General features: G+C 35.9%; 1 protein-coding gene across 1 annotated transcript in view; it reads left to right on the forward strand.

Annotated features, from left to right (window-relative positions):
- ZNF831 (zinc finger protein 831) overlaps nt 1-20,350 on the forward strand; it is a 303,222-nt gene that overhangs the window by 137,985 nt on the left and 144,887 nt on the right. The window contains exon 4 of the mRNA XM_053716002.1: nt 18,895-19,052. Coding sequence (XP_053571977.1) covers nt 18,895-19,052 — 158 coding nt within the window. The remainder of the gene's footprint in view (nt 1-18,894; nt 19,053-20,350) is intronic.

Raw genomic sequence — 20,350 nt, forward strand, 5'->3', positions numbered from 1 at the left:
CGCCGACCCCTATATTATATTTATTAACCCCTAATCTGCCCCCCACAACGTCGCCTCCACCTGCCTACACTTATTAACCCCTAATCTGCCGACCGGACCGCACCGCTATTATAATAAAGTTATTAACCCCTAATCCGCCTCACTAACCCTATAATAAATAGTATTAACCCCTAATCTGCCCTCCCTAACATCGCCGACACCTAACTTCAAACATTAACCCCTAATCTGCCGACTGGAGCTCACCGCTATTCTAATAAATGTGTTAACCCCTAAAGCTAAGTCTAACCCTAACACTAACACCCCCCTAACTTAAATATAATTTAAATCTAACGAAATTAATTAACTCTTATTAAATAACTTATTCCTATTTAAAGCTAAATACTTACCTGTAAAATAAATCCTAATATAGCTACAATATAAATTATAATTATATTATAGCTATTTTAGGATTTATATTTATTTTACAGGTAACTTTGTATTTATTTTAACCAGGTACAATAGCTATTAAATAGTTAAGAACTATTTAATAGTTACCTAGTTAAAATAAGTACAAAATTACATGTAAAATAAATCCTAACCTAAGTTACAATTAAACCTAACACTATACTATCATTAAATTAATTAAATAAAATACCTACAATTACCTACAATTAAACCTAACACTACACTATCAATACATTAATTAAATACAATACCTACAAATAACTACAATGAAATAAACTAACTAAAGTACAAAAAATAAAAAAGAACTAAGTTACAAAAAATAAAAAAATATTTACAAACATTAGAAATATATTACAACAATTTTAAACTAATTACACCTACTCTAAGCCCCCTAATAAAATAACAAAGCCCCCCAAAATAAAAAAATGCCCTACCCTATTCTAAATTACTAAAGTTCAAAGCTCTTTTACCTTACCAGCCCTGAACAGGGTCCTTTGCGGGGCATGCCCCAAGAAGTTCAGCTCTTTTGCCTGTAAAAAAAAACATACAATACCCCCCCCAACATTACAACCCACCACCCACATACCCCTAATCTAACCCAAACCCCCCTTAAATAAACCTAACACTAAGCCCCTGAAGATCTCCCTACCTTGAGTCGTCTTCACCCAGCCGAGCCAAATTCTTCATCCAAGCAGAGCAAGAAGAGGTCCTCCATCCGGTAGAAGTCTTCATCCAAGCGGGGCAGAAGAGGTCTTCCATCCGATTGAAGTCTTCATCCAAGCGGGATCTTCTATCGTCATCCATCCGGAGCGGAGCGGCAGCATCCTGAAGACCTCCGACGCGGAACATCCATCCTGGCCAACGACTGAACGACGAATGGCGGTTCCTTTAAATGACGTAATCCAAGATGGCGTCCCTCGAATTCCGATTGGCTGATAGGATTCTATCAGCCAATCGGAATTAAGGTAGGAATATTCTGATTGGCTGATGGAATCAGCCAATCAGAATCAAGTTCAATCCGATTGGCTGATTGGATCAGCCAATCGGATTGAACTTGGTTCTGATTGGCTGATTCCATCAGCCAATCAGAATATTCCTACCTTAATTCCGATTGGCTGATAGAATCCTATCAGACAATCGGAATTCGAGGGACGCTATCTTGGATGACGTCATTTAAAGGATCCGTCATTCGTCTTTCAGTCGTCGGCCAGGATGGATGTTCCGCGTCGGAGGTCTTCAGGATGCTGCCGCTCCGCTCCGGATGGATGACGATAGAAGATCCCGCTTGGATGAAGACTTCAATCTGATGGAAGACCTCTTCTGCCCCGCTTGGATAAAGACTTCTACCGGATGGAGGACCTCTTCTTGCTCCGCTTGGATGAAGAATTTGGCTCGGCTGGGTGAAGACGACTCAAGGTAGGGAGATCTTCAGGGGCTTAGTGTTAGGTTTATTTAAGGGGGGTTTGGGTTAGATTAGGGGTATGTGGGTGGTGGGTTGTAATGTTGTGGGGGGGGTATTGTATGTTTTTTTTTACAGGCAAAAGAGCTGAACTTCTTGGGACATGCCCCGCAAAGGGCCCTGTTCAGGGCTGGTAAGGTAAAAGAGCTTTGAACTTTAGTAATTTATAATAGGGTAGGGTATTTTTTTTATTTTGGGGGGCTTTGTTATTTTATTAGGGGGCTTAGAGTAGGTGTAATTAGTTTAAAATTGTTGTAATATATTTCTAATGTTTGTAAATATTTTTTTTATTTTTTGTAACTTAGTTCTTTTTTATTTTTTGTACTTTAGTTAGTTTATTTTATTGTAGTTATTTGTAGGTATTGTATTTAATTAATGTATTGATAGTGTAGTGTTAGGTTTAATTGTAGGTAATTGTAGGTATTTTATTTAATTAATTTAATGATAGTATAGTGTTAGGTTTAATTGTAACTTAGGTTAGGATTTATTTTACAGGTAATTTTGTACTTATTTTAACTAGGTAACTATTAAATAGTTCTTAACTATTTAATAGCTATTGTACCTGGTTAAAATAAATACAAAGTTACCTGTAAAATAAATATAAATCCTAAAATAGCTATAATATAATTATAATTTATATTGTAGCTATATTAGGATTTATTTTACAGGTAAGTATTTAGCTTTAAATAGGAATAAGTTATTTAATAAGAGTTAATTTATTTTGTTAGAATAAAATTATATTTAACTTAGGGGGGTGTTAGGGTTAGGGTTAGAATTAGCTTTAGGGGTTAAAAAATTTATTAGAATAGCGGTGAGCTCCGGTCGGCAGATTAGGGGTTAATTATTGTAGGTAGCTGGCTGCGACGTTGTGGGGGGCAGGTTAGGGGTTAATAAATATAATATAGGGGTCGGCGGTGTTAGGGGCAGCAGATTAGGGGTACATAAGGATAACGTAGGTGGCGGCGCTTTGCAGTCGGCAGATTAGGCGTTAATAAGTGTAGGTAGGTAGCGGCAACGTTGTAGGGGGCAGATTAGGGGTTAATAAATATAATATAGGGGTCGGCGGTGTTAGGGGCAGCAGATTAGGGGTACATAAGTATAACGTAGGTGGCGGTCGGCAGATTAGGGGTTAAAAAATTTAATTGAGTGGCGGCGATGTGGGGGGACCTCGGTTTAGGGGTACATAGGTAGTTTATGGTTGTTAGTGTACTTTAGAGTACAGTAGTTAAGAGCTTTATGAACCGGCGTTAGCCCAGAAAGCTCTTAACTCCTGACTTTTTTCTGCGGCTGGAGTTTTATCGTTAGATTTCTAATGCTCACTTTAGCCACGACTCTAAATACCGGAGTTAGAAAGATCCCATTGAAAAGATAGGATACGCAATTGACGTAAGGGGATCTGCGGTATGGAAAAGTCGTGGCTGGAAAGTGAGCGTTAGACCCTTTTTTTAATGACTCCAAATACCGGCGGTAGCCTAAAACCAGCGTTAGGGGCCTCTAACGCTGGTTTTCACGGCTACCGCCAAACTCCAAATCTAGGCCAGTGTGTTTAGGCTTAGGGTGTAAATATACATATTTCTTTGTGGCTGGCATAGACACTTAATGACAGTTAACCTGAAAGAGACCCCCAGTAATGAGATCATAACACCCACAACTTCAAGTGGCTGAGAGGGTGCCAGGGGGTATTTAGTTTCAGTAAGTGAATAGGCACTTGAGCATGCCCACGCCACATCTGTCTATAGTGACCTATGCCTGCCCTTTTACTTATATGAGGGCAGGGAAAACATCAGCAAGTAAATTCACATGAGTCCTCACTCCTCACCTACATGGCCGCCCGCTGAGTCGCAGCCTCGTCGTTGCCATCATTGTCGCACTGTAGTGCACTCGCCTCTCTGGCCTCTCCTCACACTGGCAGTTGAGTCTGCCACCTCACACACTCTGCTCACTAGCCCTCCTCACTCACTGAATGCCATTGAGCCCTCAGCCGGCCCGGCGGCAGCATCTTTCCGGCCGGCCTCCCTCCAACCACTGGCAGTGACACACATGACGGCAGCATCTTTTTCCAGCCACGCCACCTGCTAGCCTCAGCTCCACTATCGCCGCCCTCCTCGCAGCCTCAGTGTGTCACCACATCACGTGGACCCGGCACGCGGCATTAGTGTAGTGTAGCCGCATGCAGGGCGTGTGACTGTCTTCTATCACTGTCTTGACTAACTTCACACTAGTGTCTGACGTCATCACGTCACACACAGTGCGCTCAGAGACCCAGGCCAGAAGTGCGCATGTGCGGAGAGTGCGACGGCTGCGCGGCCAATCTGAATGGGGAGGGGACAAATGGGAGGAAAGGATTTGGAATGTTTGTAGATGGTGGCGCGGCGCCGCGGCTCTGAATCCTGATTTCCCCGGCGACAAAATGTGGAAACAAATCCAGACAATCACATTGTCTGATTTGGAAAGAATTTATTTAGACATTATGGTGGAAAATAAGTATTTGGTCAATATCAAAAGTTCATCTCAATACTTTGTTATATATCCTTTGTTGGCAATGACAGAGGTCAAATGTTTTCTGTAAGTCTTCACAAGGTTGTCACACACTGTTGCTGGTATGTTGGCCCATTCCTGCATGCAGATCTCCTCTAGAGCAATGATGTTTTGGGGCTGTCGCTGGGCAACACAGACTTTCAACTCCCTCCAAATGTTTTCTATGGGGTTGAGATCTGGAGACTGGCTATGCCACTCTAGGACCTTGAAATGCTTCTTACGAAGCCACTCCTTCATTGCCTGGGTGGTGTGTTTAGGATCATTGTCATGCTGAAAGACCCAGCCATGTTTCATCTTCAATGCCCTTGCTGATGGAAGGAGGTTTGCACTCAAAATCTCACGATACATGGCCCCATTCATTCTTTCATGTACATGGATCAGTCGTCCTGTTCCCTTTGCAGAGAAAAAAACAAAGAAAAATGTTACCCTGCGCTAAGGAAAAAACACTAATAAACCAAGGGAAAAAATGGAGACCCCTATCTCCACAACAAGAACGAGAAAATGTATATTTTGAAAATCGTGTCCCAGATGGAACCAGATATTTCAAAAGACCTTGGCGCTGCAAAAAATTGCGGCTAAAACTAGTGATTGGATAAACCGTGACAATAGTCAAGATGCATAAAGTATGAAACCTTTGGCCTCAGTAATGAGATCACGTAATTTAAAAGATACAGTGTAAATTTATTAATACAATATTAAACATAAAAATTTTTTTTAAAAAAAGCTGATCAGCAAGAGAACAATAAAAAAATTGTAACAATCAAATAGTAAAAATGTAGCAATCAAATAGCTTGATACAATATAGCAATATAGCAAATATCAGTGTAGCATCAAAAATGGAAACAGCAAAACAACCCTGGAGCTAATAAGCGATCCAAATGTTGAAAGTCCGGAATAAGAGTAAGCAATCGACATCCACAGCTGATTCCTTGAGAAGCAGAGTGAGGCTGGAACGACAAACGGATCCAAATCAAACAAAAGCAGAAAACCAAACTAAAGGTGTTCACTTTTACTTACACCGTGTCTTGGTTACTGCTACGACGATGGATCCCTTTTGGCAAGCTGTAACAGAGCCGGATGAGCCTTTGGTGCAATACCGGATTTTTCTAGGATACTCCGCTGAAGTTGCAGTTAACACAGAAGCCGGTCTGTGGAGGTAGTGTTACGTCAGGTAACGTAGAGTGGGAGGAGCAACGCGTTTCAGCCCGGTCAGGGCCTTTGTCAAGCTCCAGAAAGGTGTGATACAGGGCTTTTTAAACCTGTATTAGCTGTGCTCATTGGTTGGATATCACAAATGGGAGTGCCTTATGCATAAGAAACATAATGATAACAGTTGCGCCAAGGCACAAATTAAAACAAAGCCATATACAAATTAATAATTAGTCACTGTGCAATATTGATACAGCATACAGTATGGTGATGCAAAGAATAAAAATATAAACATTTTAAACTTTGTACCGATCTTGAATCGATAGTTAACATTTGGCTATATAAATTTTTCTCTCTCTATTACTGAGACCAAATGACCCATAAAGTGAAGAAATAAAATAAGTTTTCTTTCTCTGTGCAAGATGGTGACATACAGCACTGAACATCCAATCTGTTAGATTGATAATTAATAGAAAAATAATAATAATAAATAACAATATATTAGTGCCATCAAAGAGTTTTTAATAGATAGTATAAAAAGAAAATATATATTTGGAGTGATAACATAAAAAATCCCTAAAAAAGTTTTTTTGAAGAAGATTTTTTGTAAAAAATTCCATAAAAGATAATAATTTCATAAAAAATAGTTTCATGAAAAATAAAAAATAAATAAAAAGTAATAAGAACAGAAAATCTTAATCCCTAAGATAACACCCTATATCAAAGTCGATGTTTAGACCATTGGGGTGTAAAGTTTTTAAATTAAAAATCCATTTTGTTTCTTTTTTAATAAGCTGGGACTGTATGTTTCCACCCCTCCAATTATTTTTAACTTTTTCTATTCCCATAAAGGAGAAGTGTGCAAGGTTGCCATTATTACATGCCGCGAAATGTTTTGGCACTGGAAGGTCTTTATTCCTATCAGAATCATGATTTTCAATTGACCATATGTGCTCACGTATACGGTCACGTAGCGGTCTTTCAGACTCTCCTATATACTGCTTGCCACAACGACACTGTATTAAGTAAATAACAAATCTGTCAGAGCACCTAATGGTATCCTTGATTTTATAGGATTTTCCCGTGATGTTAGAAGTAAAATCCTTCTGTTTTTTAGAATGTTTACATGATTTACATGTTAAACAAGGAAAAAAGCCATTTAATTTTTTACCTGTTAAATCAATCTGTGATTGGATTTTGTTATTATATTTTTTATTTTCAGTGGGGGCCAAAATAGTTTTCAAATTACGTGCCCTTTTATAAACAATTTGCGGTTTGGATGGTAATATTGGACCTAGTTGTTCATCATTTTTAAGAATACCCCAGTGTTTATTTAATATTTTCTCAACTAAATATTTGTTACTGCAGTAGCCAGTAATAAATGGAATAAAAGTATTGTCATCTTTTCTTTGTAGCTTTCTATTAAGAGATCTTGTACTATTTTGGACTAGTTCTTGTCTGTTGACGTCTCTCACTTCCCCCCGTATTTTTTCTATCTTGTTTTTATCATAACCTCTCTCTATAAATTTTTTTGTGAGTTTATCTGATTGAGTATCGAAATCTGACAGGTTGGAACAGTTTTTTTTAACGCGTAAGAACTGACCTTTTGGAATATTTTCTATCCACCTTGGGTGATGGCAACTAGTGTAGTGAATATAACTGTTGGCATCTACACTTTTAAAGTGTATTTTGGATAGAATTTTATGATTTTCATGAAATAGTTCTAAGTCTAAAAAACTTATTTTATGTCTACTTTTTTCACATGTAAATTTAAGATTTAGTTCATTATTATTCATTGAGGAAACAAATTCCTCTAATAGATGTTCGTTGCCTCTCCAAATAATGAGGATATCATCTATGTAACGATTATATGACACCAGGTTTGCTCCAAATCTAGTGTTCGCAAGGAACGACTCTTCCCAATGTCCCATAAACAAATTTGCATAACTTGGAGCAAACCTGGTGCCCATAGCCGTTCCTCTCTCTTGGTTGTAGAATTGGTGGTTATAATTAAAAAAATTATGTGTCAAAATGAATTCAATTGATTTCAACAAAAATTCCCTTTGTTCACTCTTTATCGTATTATCATTATCTAAAAAATGCTTGGTAGCTCGTAAGCCATCTGTATGATTAATACAGGTGTATAGGGATGTAACATCACACGTGACAAGAAGAAAATCCTCTTGCCACGGGATATTTTCTATTAATCTTAGTACATCTGTGGAGTCTTTTAGGTAAGATGAAAGAGATCTAACATATTTTTGAAGAAAGATGTCTAAATATTCGGAAAGATTGGCTGTAAGCGACCCTACTCCCAATATAATGGGCCTACCGGGTGGGTTTGTCAAAGATTTGTGAATCTTGGGTAAACAATATAGTAATGGAATTTTTGGAAACTTGGGAAGTAAATAATTCTTTTCTTTTGCATTAAGTATTCCCTTATCAGAGGCTTCGTTCAAAAGATTTATCAATTCATTAGTGTATTTTTTAGTTGGATCATTAGATAATTTTTTATAGGTATCTTCATCTTTGAGGATATTATCGCATATAGAATAATAATCTATGGCTTCAAGGACCACTATATCCCCACCCTTATCTGCGGGCTTTATTATTAGATCTTCGCTTTCTAGTTCTTTAATAATTTTTAATTGTTTTTTGCTTAGATTACTATGTGTTTTACTGATTTTATCTTCAGTGAGGTTTTCAATATCTCTTAATACTAATTTTTCAAACGTCTCTAGTATAGGGCCTTTATCTTGTTTGGGGTAAAAGGTTGATTTATTCCTTAATTGTGTATGTATATACTCACTATCTTGAACCAGAGTATTATCTGCTAATTTCTCTGCCCCAGACTTTAGGAACCATTTTTTAACTGTAAGTTTTCTTACGAATTTATGTGCGTCGATATAGGCACTAAATTTGTTTACTTTGCAACTTGGTGCAAAAGAAAGACCTTTACTTAATATGTCTTCATGATCCCTACACAATGATTTCTTACTTAAGTTAAAGATACCTAGATTTGTGTCTGTCTTGTTCACAACCTTGATTTTTTTGGATCTCCTAGCCCCTCCTCTCTTTCCTCTCTGTCTGACGCTCTTCTTTTTCTTATGTCTCTTTGAGGTAATGGGCTTTGGAGTGTACTTTGGCCATGTCCTAAAAAAGACGAGGAAGTGGAGGGGTTAACATATTCATCATCTCTAACATTTTGTAGCGGAGTGAATCTATTTGATAATCTACAATCGTTACTTGAATTCTGGTGAGAATTATGTCTATTGTCTGCCTGTACATCATATTCACTCCTGTAGGAGTGTCTCCGATGTTGATTATAGAAGTGAGTATTTGTTTTTTGATAAGTATTGGCATCATTATTTCTATGACCATTGTGGTTATAATAATTTACATGGTTTTGTCTAGAATTAAAATATTGTCCTTGTTCTCTATTTGAACCATATGTGCTGTTATTAAAGTTTCTTTCAGTATTTGAATTTCTATAGTTGGGCTTAAATCTAGGACCTTGTTCTTTTCCTGATTGATTAACAGCCCCAGAATCTCTAGCTTGGGAAAATGTTTGTCCCTGTGCTGAATGATCATTAGTCCTATAGTTACTATTTCTTTGTCCATACCTAATCTGTTGATTCTCATTTTGATAGATTACCTTATCTTTTATGGCATTATTTTTTTCATTATTAGTATGTCTCCATTTATGGGAAATATAATTATCCCAATTTGGTTGGTTAATATGTGTCAGATAGTCTTCCCTGTCTCTTTCAAATTTTCTAATTTTGACTTTCAAAATTTCTTCTTTAGTGCTTTTTAATAAATCTTTTATTTCTTTTTCTCTTTTGATATACTCCATGTTACTTTCAAATTCCTTTAATTGAATCTCCAATTCTTTTATTTCAGTTTCTAATCTCTTTAAGATTTCACCTCTATAGTCTTTTATTAGACGTAAAAGGTTAAAGGATGCCTGTTCTAAAATATCGTTCCATCTCTTTTTAAAGTTAATGTCATCAATTTTGAAAGAACACTCTTTTTTAATTCTAAGTCCACGTGGAACTCTTTTATTCTCTAGATATTTCTCAATAAAAATAAATTTGGTCCTGTGTTTCATTTCTAATATTAGCTTATCTTCTAAATCTTTCATTAGTTTACAAAGTGAATCAACATTCTCAGGAGTAACAATAATATCATTTGTAAAAATATTGTATATCCCTTTATATACTTCATCCCTATATTTGAAAAGATTACTTTCAGACATGATCCTAGCAGCTGGGAAAACAGTGGGGTTTTGAGGAAACAATACAAAAAACAAAGAAAAATGTTACCCTGCGCTAAGGAAAAAACACTAATAAACCAAGGGAAAAAATGGAGACCCCTATCTCCACAACAAGAACCAGAAAATGTATATTTTGAAAATCGTGTCCCAGATGGAACCAGATATTTCAAAAGACCTTGGCGCTGCAAAAAATTACGGCTAAAACTAGTGATTGGATAAACCGTGACAATAGTCAAGATGCATAAAGTATGAAACCTTTGGCCTCAGTAATGAGATCACGTAATTTAAAAGATACAGTGTAAATTTATTAATACAATATTAAACATAAAAATTTTTTTTAAAAAAAGCTGATCAGCAAGAGAACAATAAAAAAATTGTAACAATCAAATAGTAAAAATGTAGCAATCAAATAGCTTGATACAATATAGCAATATAGCAAATATCAGTGTAGCATCAAAAATGGAAACAGCAAAACAACCCTGGAGCTAATAAGCGATCCAAATGTTGAAAGTCCAGAATAAGAGTAAGCAATCGACATCCACAGCTGATTCCTTGAGAAGCAGAGTGAGGCTGGAACGACAAACGGATCCAAATCAAACAAAAGCAGAAAACCAAACTAAAGGTGTTCACTTTTACCTACACCGTGTCTTGGTTACTGCTGCGACGATGGATCCCTTTTGGCAAGCTGTAACAGAGCCGGATGAGCCTTTGGTGCAATACCGGATTTTTCTAGGATACTCCGCTGAAGTTGCAGTTAACACAGAAGCCGGTCTGTGGAGGTAGTGTTACGTCAGGTAACGTAGAGTGGGAGGAGCAACGCGTTTCAGCCCGGTCAGGGCCTTTGTCAAGCTCCAGAAAGGTGTGATACAGGTCTTTTTAAACCTGTATTAGCTGTGCTCATTGGTTGGATATCACAAATGGGAGTGCCTTATGCATAAGAAACATAATGATAACAGTTGCGCCAAGGCACAAATTAAAACAAAGCCATATACAAATTAATAATTAGTCACTGTGCAATATTGATACAGCATACAGTATGGTGATGCAAAGAATAAAAATATAAACATTTTAAACTTTGTACCGATCTTGAATCGATAGTTAACATTTGGCTATATAAATTTTTCTCTCTCTATTACTGAGACCAAATGACCCATAAAGTGAAGAAATAAAATAAGTTTTCTTTCTCTGTGCAAGATGGTGACATACAGCACTGAACATCCAATCTGTTAGATTGATAATTAATAGAAAAATAATAATAATAAATAACAATATATTAGTGCCATCAAAGAGTTTTAAATAGATAGTATAAAAAGAAAATATATATTTGGAGTGATAACATAAAAAATCCCTAAAAAAGTTTTTTTGAAGAAGATTTTTTGTAAAAAATTCCATAAAAGATAATAATTTCATAAAAAATAGTTTCATGAAAAATAAAAAATAAATAAAAAGTAATAAGAACAGAAAATCTTAATCCCTAAGATAACACCCTATATCAAAGTCGATGTTTAGACCATTGGGGTGTAAAGTTTTTAAATTAAAAATCCATTTTGTTTCTTTTTTAATAAGCTGGGACTGTATGTTTCCACCCCTCCAATTATTTTTAACTTTTTCTATTCCCATAAAGGAGAAGTGTGCAAGGTTGCCATTATTACATGCCGCGAAATGTTTTGGCACTGGAAGGTCTTTATTCCTATCAGAATCATGATTTTCAATTGACCATATGTGCTCACGTATACGGTCACGTAGCGGTCTTTCAGACTCTCCTATATACTGCTTGCCACAACGACACTATATTAAGTAAATAACAAATCTGTCAGAGCACCTAATGGTATCCTTGATTTTATAGGATTTTCCCGTGATGTTAGAAGTAAAATCCTTCTGTTTTTTAGAATGTTTACATGATTTACATGTTAAACAAGGAAAAAAGCCATTTAATTTTTTACCTGTTAAATCAATCTGTGATTGGATTTTGTTATTATATTTTTTATTTTCAGTGGGGGCCAAAATAGTTTTCAAATTACGTGCCTTTTTATAAACAATTTGCGGTTTGGATGGTAATATTGGACCTAGTTGTTCATCATTTTTAAGAATACCCCAGTGTTTATTTAATATTTTCTCAACTAAATATTTGTTACTGCAGTAGCCAGTAATAAATGGAATAAAAGTATTGTCATCTTTTCTTTGTAGCTTTCTATTAAGAGATCTTGTACTATTTTGGACTAGTTCTTGTCTGTTGACGTCTCTCACTTCCCCCCGTATTTTTTCTATCTTGTTTTTATCATAACCTCTCTCTATAAATTTTTTTGTGAGTTTATCTGATTGAGTATCGAAATCTGACAGGTTGGAACAGTTTTTTTTAACGCGTAAGAACTGACCTTTTGGAATATTTTCTATCCACCTTGGGTGATGGCAACTAGTGTAGTGAATATAACTGTTGGCATCTACACTTTTAAAGTGTATTTTGGATAGAATTTTATGATTTTCATGAAATAGTTCTAAGTCTAAAAAACTTATTTTATGTCTACTTTTTTCACATGTAAATTTAAGATTTAGTTCATTATTATTCATTGAGGAAACAAATTCCTCTAATAGATGTTCGTTGCCTCTCCAAATAATGAGGATATCATCTATGTAACGATTATATGACACCAGGTTTGCTCCAAATCTAGTGTTCGCAATGAACGACTCTTCCCAATGTCCCATAAACAAATTTGCATAACTTGGAGCAAACCTGGTGCCCATATCGACGCACATAAATTTGTAAGAAAACTTACAGTTAAAAAATGGTTCCTAAAGTCTGGGGCAGAGAAATTAGCAGATAATACTCTGGTTCAAGATAGTGAGTATATACATACACAATTAAGGAATAAATCAACCTTTTACCCCAAACAAGATAAAGGCCCTATACTAGAGACGTTTGAAAAATTAGTAGAGATATTGAAAACCTCACTGAAGATAAAATCAGTAAAACACATAGTAATCTAAGCAAAAAACAATTAAAAACTATTAAAGAACTAGAAAGCGAAGATCTAATAATAAAGCCCGCAGATAAGGGTGGGGGTATAGTGGTCCTTGACGCCATAGATTATTATTCTATATGCGATAATATCCTCAAAGATGAAGATACCTATAAAAAATTATCTAATGATCCAACTAAAAAATACACTAATGAATTGATAAATCTTTTGAACGAAGCCTCTGATAAGGGAATACTTAATGCAAAAGAAAAGAATTATTTACTTCCCAAGTTTCCAAAAATTCCATTACTATATTGTTTACCCAAGATTCACAAATCTTTGACAAACCCACCCGGTAGGCCCATTATATCGGGAGTAGGGTCGCTTACAGCCAATCTTTCCGAATATTTAGACATCTTTCTTCAAAAATATGTTAGATCTCTTTCATCTTACCTAAAAGACTCCACAGATGTACTAAGATTAATAGAAAATATCCCGTGGCAAGAGGATTTTCTTCTTGTCACGTGTGATGTTACATCCCTATACACCTGTATTAATCATACAGATGGCTTACGAGCTACCAAGCATTTTTTAGATAATGATAATACGATAAAGAGTGAACAAAGGGAATTTTTGTTGAAATCAATTGAATTCATTTTGACACATAATTTTTTTAATTATAACCACCAATTCTACAACCAAGAGAGAGGAACGGCTATGGGCACCAGGTTTGCTCCAAGTTATGCAAATTTGTTTATGGGACATTGGGAAGAGTCGTTCCTTGCGAACACTAGATTTGGAGCAAACCTGGTGTCATATAATCGTTACATAGATGATATCCTCATTATTTGGAGAGGCAACGAACATCTATTAGAGGAATTTGTTTCCTCAATGAATAATAATGAACTAAATCTTAAATTTACATGTGAAAAAAGTAGACATAAAATAAGTTTTTTAGACTTAGAACTATTTCATGAAAATCATAAAATTCTATCCAAAATACACTTTAAAAGTGTAGATGCCAACAGTTATATTCACTACACTAGTTGCCATCACCCAAGGTGGATAGAAAATATTCCAAAAGGTCAGTTCTTACGCGTTAAAAAAAACTGTTCCAACCTGTCAGATTTCGATACTCAATCAGATAAACTCACAAAAATTTTTATAGAGAGAGGTTATTATAAAAACAAGATAGAAAAAATACGGGGGGAAGTGAGAGACGTCAACAGACAAGAACTAGTCCAAAATAGTACAAGATCTCTTAATAGAAAGCTACAAAGAAAAGATGACAATACTTTTATTCCATTTATTACTGGCTACTGCAGTAACAAATATTTAGTTGAGAAAATATTAAATAAACACTGGGGTATTCTTAAAAATGATGAACAACTAGGTCCAATATTACCATCCAAACCGCAAATTGTTTATAAAAGGGCACGTAATTTGAAAACTATTTTGGCCCCCACTGAAAATAAAAAATATAATAACAAAATCCAATCACAGATTGATTTAACAGGTAAAAAATTAAATGGCTTTTTTCCTTGTTTAACATGTAAATCATGTAAACATTCTAAAAAACAGAAGGATTTTACTTCTAACATCACGGGAAAATCCTATAAAATCAAGGATACCATTAGGTGCTCTGACAGATTTGTTATTTACTTAATACAGTGTCGTTGTGGCAAGCAGTATATAGGAGAGTCTGAAAGACCGCTACGTGACCGTATACGTGAGCACATATGGTCAATTGAAAATCATGATTCTGATAGGAATAAAGACCTTCCAGTGCCAAAACATTTCGCGGCATGTAATAATGGCAACCTTGCACACTTCTCCTTTATGGGAATAGAAAAAGTTAAAAATAATTGGAGGGGTGGAAACATACAGTCCCAGCTTATTAAAAAAGAAACAAAATGGATTTTTAATTTAAAAACTTTACACCCCAATGGTCTAAACATCGACTTTGATATAGGGTGTTATCTTAGGGATTACGATTTTCTGTTCTTATTACTTTTTATTTATTTTTTATTTTTCATGAAACTATTTTTTATGAAATTATTATCTTTTATGGAATTTTTTACAAAAAATCTTCTTCAAAAAAACTTTTTTAGGGATTTTTTATGTTATCACTCCAAATATATATTTTCTTTTTATACTATCTATTAAAAACTCTTTGATGGCACTAATATATTGTTATTTATTATTATTATTTTTCTATTAATTATCAATCTAACAGATTGGATGTTCAGTGCTGTATGTCACCATCTTGCACAGAGAAAGAAAACTTATTTTATTTCTTCACTTTATGGGTCATTTGGTCTCAGTAATAGAGAGAGAAAAATTTATATAGCCAAATGTTAACTATCGATTCAAGATCGGTACAAAGTTTAAAATGTTTATATTTTTATTCTTTGCATCACCATACTGTATGCTGTATCAATATTGCACAGTGACTAATTATTAATTTGTATATGGCTTTGTTTTAATTTGTGCCTTGGCGCAACTGTTATCATTATGTTTCTTATGCATAAGGCACTCCCATTTGTGATATCCAACCAATGAGCACAGCTAATACAGGTTTAAAAAGCCCTGTATCACACCTTTCTGGAGCTTGACAAAGGCCCTGACCGGGTTGAAACGCGTTGCTCCTCCCAATCTACGTTACCTGACGTAACACTACCTCCACAGACCGGCTTCTGTGTTAACTGCAACTTCAGCGGAGTATCCTAGAAAAATCCGGTATTGCACCAAAGGCTCATCCGGCTCTGTTACAGCTTGCCAAAATGGATCCATCGTCGCAGCAGTAACCAAGACACGGTGTAAGTAAAAGTGAACACCTTTAGTTTGGTTTTCTGCTTTTGTTTGATTTGGATCCGTTTGTCGTTCCAGCCTCACTCTGCTTCTCAAGGAATCAGCTGTGGATGTCGATTGCTTACTCTTATTCCGGACTTTCAACATTTGGATCGCTTATTAGCTCCAGGGTTGTTTTGCTGTTTCCATTTTTGATGCTACACTGATATTTGCTATATTGCTATATTGTATCAAGCTATTTGATTGCTACATTTTTACTATTTGATTGTTACAATTTTTTTATTGTTCTCTTGCTGATCAGCTTTTTTTAAAAAAAAAATGTATGTTTAATATTGTATTAATAAATTTACACTGTATCTTTTAAATTACGTGATCTCATTACTGAGGCCAAAGGTTTCATACTTTATGCATCTTGACTATTGTCACGGTTTATCCAATCACTAGTTTTAGCCGCAATTTTTTGCAGCGCCAAGGTCTTTTGAAATATCTGGTTCCCTTTGCAGAGAAACAGCCCCGAAGCATGATGTTGCCACCCCCATGCTTCACAGTAGGTATGGTGTTCTTTGGTTGCAATTCAGCATTCTCTCGCCTCCAAACACGATGAGTTGTGTTTCTACCAAACAGTTCTACTTTGGTTTCATCTGACCATATGACATTCTCCCAATCCGCTTCTGGATCATCCAAATGCTCTCTAGCATACTTCAGACAGGCCCGGACATGTACTGGCTTAAGCAGGGTGACACGTCTGGCACTGCAGGATCTGAGTCCCTGGCGGCGTAGTGTGTTACTGATGGTAGCCTTTGTTACGTTGGTCCCAGCTCTCTGCAGGTCATTCACTAGGTCCCCCGTGTGGTTCTGGGATGTTTGCTCACCGTTCTTATGATCATTTTGACCCCACGGTGTGAGATCTTGCGTGGAGCCCCAGATCGAGGGAGATTATCAGTGGTCTTGTATGTCTTCCATTTTCTAATTATTGCTCCCACAGTTGATTTATTTACACCAAGCTGCTTGCCTATTGCAGATTCAGTCTTCCCAGCCTGGTGCAGGTCTACAATTTTGTTTCTGGTGTCCTTCGACAGCTCTTTGGTCTTCACCATAGTGGAGTTTGGAGTGTGACTGTTTGAGGCTGTGGACAGGTGTCTTTTATACTGATAACAAGTTCAAACAGGTGCCATTAATACAAGTAATGAGTGGAGGACAGGGGAGCCTCTTAGAGAAGAAGATACAGGTCTGTGAGAGCCAGAAATCTTGCTTGTTTGTAGGTGACCAAATACTTATTTTCCACCATAATATGCAAATAAATTCTATTTAAATCAGACAATGTGATTGTCTGGATTTGTTTCCACATTTTGTCTCTCATAGTTGAGGTATACCTATGATGAAAATTACAGGCCTCTCTCATCTTCTGACTAAATACGTTTTTGCCCCACTGTATCTGTGTGCATACAAGAAGTGTATTAAAGGGACAGTATACACTCATTTTCATATAACTGCATGTAATAGACACTACTATAAAGAATAAGATGCACAGATACTGATATAAAAATCCAGTATAAAATGGTTTAAAAAACGTACTTAGAAGCTTTCAGTTTAGCTCTGTTGAAAAGGTAGTTGGAAAGCCCACTGCAAGTGGCAAATAAGACACTCCCCCCCTTCCCCTTCTTTTGCATATGAAAAGACCCTTTACACAAACAGGAGCAAGCTGGAGAAGGTAGCTGACGGTATTCAAATAAAACTTTGGGGCTTGGTTAGGAGTCTGAAAATCAGAGCAATGTTCTTTAAAAATAAGCAAAATTATACATTTAAAAAAAAAAAAAAACCTTTATGGGCTATATAAATAGATAATCTACAAAACATTTATGCAAAGAAAAAATTAGTGTATAATGGCCCTTTAAAGTTTGGAATATTATAACTTTAAAATGTAGAGTTTACTAGTTATCTAGGACTAGTAGTATTTTGGGATAATTCTCAATATATACATATATATATATATATATATATATATATATATATATATATATATATAAATTTCTGGGTATACTTTTTTGCCCCCCCCCACTTGGAAACATTTCTGAGGACGTTCTCATATCTTTGAGCCCTTATAACTTTTTTGTGCAATATGTATTTTGAATAATTTCTATTATATGGTGTTATGAGTGTAACTGTAGTTTGTGATGAATTTTGATGTGTTTTGTGACACTTTTGTTTTGTGAAACAGTTGACCAGAGTGCTGAGGTTGAGCTATCCCAATGAGCGTTAACTTCATTTGTGCTTAAGCGATTGCATTTACTTTCAACTTGTAATGCGAGCAGTAAACCTGATGCTCGCACACCCCCACAATAAACCCCTTTTCGCTTGAGTGTAACTGTTAGCGCTCTACTCGTAATCTGTCTGTTAGTGTTTAATGACCATTTAAAACGTCATTAACGTATTGTTTTATAATTGCACATTATAAATTATCATTTCATCATTCCATTGCAAAGGCTCTGTGTACAAAATACATATTTTAAATGTAAGGCATGAACATTTTTGGATATTCAGCATTTGCTTACACAAAATGGCTGTGATTAGCGGAGTTTGGCTCTTTTCGGAGCAGTAATTATCAGTTTAATAGTGCAACAGAATTTGCACAGATCTTTGTGTGTTGTACTATTAAACTAATAAATCTGGCTCTGAAAATAGCCAAACGCCACGACAATGCCAAACATTTGAAAATGCTGATGCCTAATTTAAACTGTAATTTGTAGTTTTTTACAGTCTAGGGACAAATACATTGAAAAGTCTGTTGAGTATGTTTATGCTATCTGCTTCTTTGTGGTCATTTAGGGATACAAATAAATAAACTCTGTGTAGCATAATGCATCGTCAGAGTTATCGATTTCTGACAAAGGTTTTATAAAAAAACAGTTTTCAAAATTAAATTACAGTAAAATCAGGCAAAAGAAATGAAAATAAATTACTTTTTTTAACTGTTCATAACTAAATATTTTTTGGGAATAAAATGTTGAGTTTAATGTCACACTAACCAGTTCTTGATAACATAGAGAAAGTGAATTTATCAAACAGTCCTTATCTCTTTGCTCTGGATGTGTGTACATTTCCTATCCGAAAGTGAACTGCTCCTAAAGTCACAAAAGAAAGTGCCTGCCAGAAAAATATGATCTAATTTAATTTGAGTACATTTATTTGTAGAATTGTTGAACAAAATGTAGAAAAGTTTTTCTTTTTTTAATTAATCTCTGTATATCTGTTTAATTCAGACACAGTGAAGGCCGTCAAAATAAACACAGCAGTGTGGGTCCATGCAAACAAAATGACCACAAAAACGTTCATTCTATAACTTGCCATGACAGGACACAGGACATCACTCTTCATGATGACCATCAGAGGAAATCCAAGTATACGTCTCTTGAACCAGGTACAAAAAAATATACTTCAGTACATTTGTGTAATAATATATTATGGATAATGTCACCAGAATTTAGAGTTTTACTTAAAAGCAATAGAACATTTAAAGTATAATAATATCTCATTGACTGAAAAACCTTACCCAAAACTCAGAATATGTAACACAGAACTCTTCAAGGGCCATTACAGTTGAAAATAAATGTCTTGCTTTAATTTGTTAGAGCATGGAATTTTACGACAATTGAACCTGAACTACTTTGTGTTTAAGGGGTTAAGCAGAGAGTAGAAATACCGCTCTGGGCTCAAAGAGCACTGTTGGTCCCAAGTGGAAACCGATCAGTAGCACTAGTCACATGACTCAGATATGTTACTAGCACTGCTAGTATGGATCATCAACGGTTTCTGCTCGGGACCAGCAGTGCTCTGCAGTTCTTGAGCGCTACTTCTATTATGTGTCTAACCCCTTTGCGGGGGTTAAACATACTGTAGTGCAGGGTCGCTAGTCATTAAATTGCACAATCTAATGAATAAGAGCATGCAATTTTTTTATTATTATTGCCCTTTGACTCTACTTTATTCCGTGGGAAAGTCTAGTATTGGAACCTCTGCGTATATATATTCCTGCTTTTCTCTCTGCTTTTTCTGATTTCTAAATGACAAGCAGTAACAGGAATCACTGTTCAAGGCAGTTTGGTTGTTTTCACATGGTGTTTTCCAAATCTGCATAATTCACGTGTGTTGCCTTGACTTGGTTTTTAGAAGTTTTTCTATGACTGCTTTTAGCAATTACATCAGTCAGCCTGCCTGTGGTCTGGGACTGGGTGTTATTATAATTTCTTCTGCCTTTTATGTATGACCCACTCATTTCTCTGGATCATTACTCCACTTATTTATGAATACTGAAAAAAGCCTACTTACGGCAGTCTCATTATCAGTAAATACTTTGGCCTTACTGCCTGCCTGAATTCATGTGTATGACATGCTTGTATTAGTGCACTGTTCTTATTGGTGCTACTTGCTTCCTGACTTCCTGTGGATGACTGGCTTGCATTACTAGCCTGCACTTAATGGACATTGCTACAGCTAACATACTCCTTCTTGAAAACTTGTACATTAAAAAGTTTTGGGGGGACGCTTCCAGGCGGCGGCCAAGATGGCCGACTTACTTTGAAGCTGCGTTCTTGAGCTGGTAAATCCACTGAATATCAGCTAATAGAGACAACATCCAAGCTCCAATTAAACAAATTTGGCTAAAGCAGCACTTTAGCTTGGAGCCCAATTTCCATTGATTTGAGCAGCATCGAAGTA

This window comes from Bombina bombina, chromosome 1, assembly GCF_027579735.1.
Source record: "Bombina bombina isolate aBomBom1 chromosome 1, aBomBom1.pri, whole genome shotgun sequence".
NCBI lineage: Eukaryota > Metazoa > Chordata > Amphibia > Anura > Bombinatoridae > Bombina > Bombina bombina.